Source organism: Strongylocentrotus purpuratus, unplaced genomic scaffold, assembly GCF_000002235.5.
Source record: "Strongylocentrotus purpuratus isolate Spur 01 unplaced genomic scaffold, Spur_5.0 spur5_scaffold_3, whole genome shotgun sequence".
NCBI classification, from domain to species: domain Eukaryota; kingdom Metazoa; phylum Echinodermata; class Echinoidea; order Camarodonta; family Strongylocentrotidae; genus Strongylocentrotus; species Strongylocentrotus purpuratus.
This window is the reverse complement of record NW_022145609.1, coordinates 7,648,574-7,656,626: the sequence shown is the minus strand read 5'-3', so window position 1 is coordinate 7,656,626 and position 8,053 is coordinate 7,648,574. Positions and strand designations below refer to the sequence as shown.

The 8,053-nt window shown below is 35.4% G+C and overlaps 1 protein-coding gene across 3 annotated transcripts in view; it reads right to left on the bottom strand.

Moving 5' to 3' along the window:
• Positions 1–2,482: 2,482 nt before the first annotated feature.
• Positions 2,483–8,053, bottom strand: part of LOC589355 (transcription activator BRG1) — a 31,867-nt gene continuing 26,296 nt past the window's right edge. For all 3 annotated transcript variants that reach the window (XM_030996986.1, XM_030996987.1, XM_030996988.1), the window contains 3 exons: positions 7,394–7,532; positions 3,605–3,816; positions 2,483–3,041 (listed from right to left, as the gene is read on the bottom strand). In XM_030996986.1, the coding sequence (XP_030852846.1) occupies positions 2,949–3,041; positions 3,605–3,816; positions 7,394–7,532 (444 nt within the window). In that variant the 3' untranslated portion in view covers positions 2,483–2,948. The remainder of the gene's footprint in view (positions 3,042–3,604; positions 3,817–7,393; positions 7,533–8,053) is intronic.

The following is an 8,053-nucleotide window of genomic DNA, read 5'->3' as shown; positions in this document are numbered from 1 at the left end:
TTTATTATTCTGTGACACCAGACACCATAAGAGTGCACCTTGATACACAAATCCTTTCACAACTACATGTATGATGATGAATTCAAAGTCTTTCAACAGATTATAGCTCTTCATTGAATTGTATCTCTACACCTTGAAAGGCTAAGTTTACAAGAGCTTTTGTATTAATATTTGATAATTAACTGTACATGCCAGGAGAAAATGTAAGTATCAATGGATCCAAGTTGTATTGATATTATTGTGTATTTAATCAGTGGATCTCATATTTATCAATTGTACAAATATAGAGTACCATACATTACTAGGTTCCAGTACCAGTTGCGCATTAATACAAGGTTTGCTCTATTTTTCTGCTATTCATTCATTCATTCATTGCCCCCCCCCCCCCCCCCCCCCATATTGTCTAGGTCATTGGAAATACTTGCTTTTTGTTGTTTTTCCCCAGTGTATGAATAAATGACCAACACAGACACACGTTTTATTGACTTATTCTAGAAACGTTGGATAATCTTAAATTTATAGTATAATTGTTTATTTAGTAAAAGAAAATGATTGTAATATTTATCTTTTATTGTTTCTAAAACAAGCTTTTATTTCAACACAATTTGTAGTATCATACATATAATTATGCAAGTATGATAATGAAATGATGTATGATTGTGTTCGCATAGATTAATAAAGTATATTTTCTTTGAATCTTTGTCCCTTGTCTGCATTACATAATTTTATCAAATGAGAGAGAGAGAGAGAGAGAGAGAGAGAGGGAGAAATAGATAGAGAGAGAGAGAGAAAATGAGACAGAGTGTAAGAGAGAAGCAAGATGTGGGTGGGGGGGGGCGGAGAGTAAGAGACAACATAGGAGAGAGAGGAATGAAATTGGGAATCCAATTAATTAACAAATATGCTGCTTGCCATGCTGCATAATTGCACCACAGTGCGTGCAAATTGGAAGTTACATGTAAATAGCAGGCATTGTGTCAAAGGTCACATTGTCTGTATAAGCCAAAACACATTCATTGCATCAACAAACAACCAAGAGAAACAGATGATTAGCATGTGTCCCTTTATTCCGTAAGATCACTCGTATCACACATCCAATACATTGTTGCCGTTACCACAGGCTCTGGTACAAGGCTTACAGAAAAATAGAGCGTTTTCTTCGAAATGTGCACCACAATGACGGCCATTTTGGAACCTCGTTACTACAAGCAACATAAATTTAGAGATCCACTAGAAGGGGAGTTATAAGCTCTAAAAATCATTCCAATCTTTCCAAACATACATGCTTTTGTTTTCTTGTTTTTTTTCCTTCTTTTATACACTAATACAATGGTGACAAGTGGCATACTCGAGGCTTGGATACATAAACATTAAAGCTCCTTCATCTATGAAAAAAAAAAAGAAGCCTTCTGATCTTAAGGTACTAATTACAATAAATTACTAGTGATTTTACGAACCAAGAAGGCACCATTTTTTTTTTTTACTTCATACTCGAGCCATCTATGAGATCACTTTGCAAATCATTTGAATAACGAAACCTATACAGTGTATGTATTCTCCTTCTAACTGGTCACCATATTTTCCTGTGGATATCCACATTTGTAATCTTTCTTTCTCATATCTCTCTGTCCTCACCGTTTTTATACATCAGACTTCTTTCTCTGTTATACATGTATCTTAGCAAAGACACAGTCATCGCCCGCCTTATTTGCCTAACAGATTTATCAATTACACAGTTCTCACATGTGGAATGTACTATTTAAACTAAATAAGATGGAAATTTGTTACAAGATTTATAAAACTAGTGCACTGGACGAGTATAGATCACTAACATCAAAATCAAAATAAAACCAAGGCATATATCTTCGCCTGGGTGGCAGAAGGGCATAAGTTTGAAAATCTCTGAAAATAAATTGTAGCCGTGTTCTACTGTAACATTTCTATTAGTCTTTAAGTTTAAACCAATTTTTGAGATGGAAAGCAGTTTAAATATAAAACAAATCTTTCAATGCAAATAATTTGAAAAGTAGTTTAAGAGTCGCTCGCGAGCTAACGCCCTTCTGCCAGCCAGCCCTTCTGCCAGTGACAAATGACAGTTTTTGTTATAAGCTAGTGAAATCCTAGCTTCTGATTGGTTATCAGCAGATTTGTCATTGAAAAGAGGCTTTGTGAAACGGTTCCCTGGTAATGAAGATCAATACATGCTTTAAACACTTTTTAAACAAGATGGACATAAGGTAGAGATCAAATGGCCAGTGTAAGCTCGTTTGCAAGAAAGGAATAAACTAACATGGGTTTTATTTTATAATTTAAATGTCAAGAGTTAACATAGACCCGTAGGATTTCACTGACAACTCAAGCTAGGATTCTGCAAAATTGTAGAAAAAACAAACTTCTTTTACCTGTCTAAGAATGTTCCTTTTTGCCTTTACTTGTTTACATCTATCTAATTTATAATTCCTAACATAGCTACTTTGTGAAAGAACTGATAGAAAATGATTGTATTGACATCAGGTCTTGACTAAATCATTAAAACACCATGCACTACCAATACAAAAAGAATAATGACATCACTAAATAAAAGGACTATTTACAGATGAACATGTAGGTTTGTTTATATGATGGAGTCTGAAATTGACTGCTCAAGAAACTATTTCTCACTTGCAGTAACCCAGCTCGTGTAAACATTAATAATTTCCAAAGAAATAAACACTAATAATAAAAAAACAGGTAATAATATAAGTTAATTTGCAAGTTCACAAAGTTACCTCCCCAAAATTGTTAAAAGCTGTCACACTCTCTTCTCTCTTGCTCTGAAAGATATGTTCTCCAATCATCGTAACTTACTATACAAAGATTACATGCATTCATCATTTCTTGCCTGTAACGGGGGATGCACCCCCTAACTACCTACAAGACTAGATTACACATGTTTTTACATTGCTCCATTATCGTTTCTTGCCTGGAGCGGGGGACGCACCTCTAGACGAAGCCCGGGATGTATCTGGCGTGTTATCATCAGCATCAGTGTCTGAATCGGCCTGTAATGATAAATTGAATTTGTTTATGTCAGTGATATTAATGCTGCAACAGTATTTTTATGTTTTTAGGGTGATTACATGAACCAAATAAAGAATTACCAAACAGAATCAACAAAAAAATATTCATCTCTATTTTTGTCAACAAATTTAAACAAAAACACGAGAAGAAATTTAGCTCCATGAACAGTAAATGATTTACCATAATATGCTGTACATCAAATGGTCTTGTCTAAATGATTTCAAGCAACACATTAATTAAATCTCCAAATACATTTCATATTGTACTTTTTGCTACAAATATGCAGAGCTATGGTAAGTAGAGTTTATATATCAGTGTCCAAAAGTAGAAAGAGGTAGAATATCTGGCGCATTATATCCAGGTATACCCAACAGCTATTTCTACAGCACCCTCGGCCATGCACTGGCCATGGAACGTTCGTGTTTCATGGCTGGGGGAGCTGTAAAAATAGGGTCAATATTAAATTGTTAGACAAATGATTATCAATATGATTAGCTTTCGTGCATATTTTGGATGATATCATCATCACCTAGTTACTACTCACATCATCACTTTGTTGCTGGCTATCCTGATCAGACTTGCCATTATCATCAGACTTGCCATCATCGTCATCATCATCGTCGTCTACCTCATCGTCACTATCATCATCACTGACGACGGCTTTGCGTGGTGGACGACCTCTCTTGGCAGGTTTCTTGCCCTTGTCTTCTCCTTTGCCCTTGCCACCTTTAGTGGTCTTGGGTTTCTTTGCTTCAGCTGCAAGGTTCAGATTAATACCAATTGGAAATGTCAATACTTGTCGGTACATGTATACGTACTGCATCTAGGGGTAGCATTCACATGAAGTACCAAATAATTACAAATACAACAATTTTGACAGGCAAAAAAAGAAGGAAGAAAAATATTACTTATCCTAATTTCAGACACATGACTAAATTGTCTTCAGGGAATCATGCAAAAATGAATGGTAATAATACTACCAATAATAATAATAATAATATAGTATTAAAGGTAATACAAAGTTTTGGTATGGGGTCATGAATTTGGTTCAAATGAACGTATTGGAAGCATATGCGATCATTCAGTATTCAGTGATCGTTGTCGCGGTTGAAATCGAGTCTAAAGTTATAAAATTATAAATAATAAACTGTTTATGTTGTATAGTGCCCTCTCAAGGCCAAGATATTAATTAAGCTATAAAACAATGTTTCTTGACTAAAATCGACCGATAAGCTATTCCCGGTCGGTAGTTATATATAAAAACTACATAATTCTGAAGTTTTCAGGGTCGCAGCTACTATTGTACGGCCGTATTCCACGTATCAGCACGGCTCGCCGTATGCACGCGCGTCTCGACATTACCAGGGCGCTGACATTTTGCGCACTAAATTTCACATTTCTGTGCGTGGATACGTTCTTTTTCTCTTCTCATCTCATGCATATTCATTCCCCCCTGAACAACTGTCGAATCGATAACCAGGATTTTTTATTGTACCTCTAGGTTCAGTTAATCAAGCTCGTTCCAAAACTATATTATTTGTCCATATTTGTTTTTGCCAAAATATTCTAAATGCGATCTGAAAATGACCTTATTTGTCACTTTACGACACTTAAAATTCAAGGTTTTTTTTAAGTTGTCATGGCAATAAAATACAATTTTTTTTAATGATCTCATGTATATATTTTGATTGCTCATCATTTTCTCCTCAAATTGATCATTTAGTTTTACAAGTCTCGTTGGGCAGATTTTAAGCTACGAGTCCTCAAAGATAAGGTAATTTTTTCCAATTTCTCCTAATTTCACACCTTTCACCCGAAATCGTAGTACATTATTGAATATGGAGCAAGATACGAGAATTGATAGTTATCATACAATTTATTATGATATTTCTGATGATTTAATTACCTAGTTTTGCAGATTTATAACGTGAAACAAATACTAAACTGAGTTTGAAAATACAACAAAAGCAGCTGATTTATATATTTAGCGTGTACGCGAACACGTGTAGCCCGCTTCGGTCAGTGTAGTGTAACGCCACCCTACCGTTGTGTGAACAATCCCACATGCAGATAAATGTGTCTTGCGCACATTTGGAAGCATAAACACAAGTTTAAAAAAATATTAAAAATCGCTCGAATTGAATTTTATCATGACATTTTTAGATTATGTTTCTTTAGAATGTTGTTTTTAGATATGCACATGTCACAAGATTTTTTTTCTATTAGATTAAAAGAAAATCAAATATTTCTTGGGCATGGTCAGGGGAAATTTTTTATCGCCTGATGTGTGTTATGTTATTAACTGAAGCTGAGCCAGGTGTAGACCGAAAGCTTCAGTCTCTATAATCGTCGGTTGTTCCACTGAGACTACGTCTGGCTCATTATTAAGTATATATCTCTATGGTCTGGCTCCACTAGATAACCGGAGGTCTAGTGGAGCCAGACGTAGTCTCAGTGGAACAACCGACGATTATAGAGACTGAAGCTTTCGGTCTACACCTGGCTCAGCTTCATTTAATAACATAACACACATCACTCATCAGGCGATAAAAAATTTCCTTATCTTTGAGGACTCGTAGCTTAAAATCTGCCCAACGAGACTTGTAAAACTAAATGATCAATTTGAGGAGAAAATGATGAGCAATCAAAATATATACATGAGATCATTAAAAAAATTGTATTTTATTGCCATGACAACTTAAAAAAAACCTTGAATTTTAAGTGTCGTAAAGTGACAAATAAGGTCATTTTCAGATCGCATTTAGAATATTTTGGCAAAAACAAATATGGACAAATAATATAGTTTTGGAACGAGCTTGATTAACTGAACCTAGAGGTACAATAAAAAATCCTGGTTATCGATTCGACAGTTGTTCAGGGGGGAATGAATATGCATGAGATGAGAAGAGAAAAAGAACGTATTCACGCACAGAAATGTGAAATTTAGTGCGCAAAATGTCAGCGCCCATCTAATACTGGCCGTGCCGATACGTGATTCGCTATTTGAAATTAATCAAAATTTACCGGGAGCACCGGTAAATTTTTATATTCAATTTTTCTCGAAAGCAGAAGTGTTTTAGGAGCTAATTTTTTAGTACTTATAATACATCCACAGGGGCATCCAAATATATCAAAATTGTAAAGATTCACTATTCACCCAATTTTCAAAATTTCCCAAAACTTTGTATTACCTTTAATGACTGCTTTGAGAGAAATAGTTGTTTTTATACGCTCAAGGGAAGGTTAGAATTGTGCTATTACCCGAGGCGTGCCGAGGGCAATAGCCCAATTGTAACCTTCCCGAGAGCGTATAAAAACAACTATTTCTCGAATATTAAAGCATTCATTAATACTTTTATATGCCAAAAAAAAATAGACTAAAAAATAAAAAATAAAAAACAAAAAAATTTTGTCGAAGATGGGATTCGATCTCTTGCGTACAAAAGGTGATGTAACTAAAATCAGCGCCTTAAACCGCTCGGCCATCGCGCTCTGTCACCATATCTAGCAGTTTTCTCTAATATATACATTAAAATGGATTGAAAACGGCTTCGCGTGGTGGATGCTTCGCCGCTGCTCCATTAAACGGGCCCTTCTTTTACTTTTACTTTTGCAATGCATATTGGCACGAACTTAGATCAAGATCTATCGGCAGATGTTGTTTTTTTTGTTTTTGGAAGTTTATTTTCGTCTTCATGTCAACAATGCAAGATAAAATTGTCGGTAAAATCGATCGAGATTCAATTGTATTGAAATTACCGACCAATTCTTCGCACACGTACGGTATCCTCGATCGCTCAGACCATTTTTTAACATGTAAACCTATGGGGTAACCATGGAGACTGAACTATTTTCCCGGTAACCATGGTTACTGGGATTTTAGAACTGTTTTAACCATGGTTACTGGGAATTTTACAGAAATAGTTAAAGTTCATGAATGCAATTTCTTAAGTGAGGTATATAATATGTCTTGTTTACCCAGGGTAGCCTCATTAGTATTGATACTGCTCTTCCTGAGAGCCCTGCAATCTTATTATTACTCCTGCTTTAGCCGAGCTACCATGAAAGGTGCTCAAGCATTCAAGGAATTTCTTTCATCCTTAGAATATAAATAAGGGTGAAATACTTATTTTGGAAGGAAAAACATGTTTTTAGTACTTCATAACGTAAGCCTTGGAGAATTATTCCTTGATAATAAATGTTTAAATTTCTAAAAAATGTCAACATTCATAAAAGTCTGAGTCATTTGAATTTCTCTTATCTCTTTTAGTTTTCTGATCTAAAGATCTTCCACTCCCGGCACCATGCTACAAAAGTTGATTTCTTGACTTACGTTCTTCATTGTCATCGGTGTCACTTTCACTCTCACTCTCTGACTTGCCGCCCAGCTGAGGAGGCAGTCTACCAGTCTGTTCTAGACATTTGCGAGCCGTGGTGAAGACTGAGTGTAGCACTATGGAATCATCGTAGATCTGAAATACAAGAAGTCACAACAGTCATAATATGACATAGAGTGGCTGCTCACTTTCACAAAGGATATCACACAAGTAGACACGGACTCACCATGGAAATCCACAGTAACACCCATACATTGATTGATTTATTGATGATGATGACTAATTTTATATTTGTTGTTATTTAGCATCACCTGTGCCTGGGAGGCAAAAAAGCATACTGAATCAATATAACCCTTGGGGTGTGCAGGTGGACCACTACACTAGGGTCCATACATGAGCCATTCATGGGTCTATATTTATTGAAAGTCCAATCAAGGACTTGGTTTAAAAGCCTTGGGAAATCTGTTTCAAAACAACTATGGTGTCCACTAAGCTCCTCCTGTACATATAATTTAAAGTAGATCTAATCACAAATTGAAATTCTGTAACAAGTGTGTAACACATATTTGAGAAGAAGAAGCATAAAATGATATGCAGATATGAAGACATTTATGTTTTTACAATCAAAGAATGAAAATGAATTGATCCACATGGTA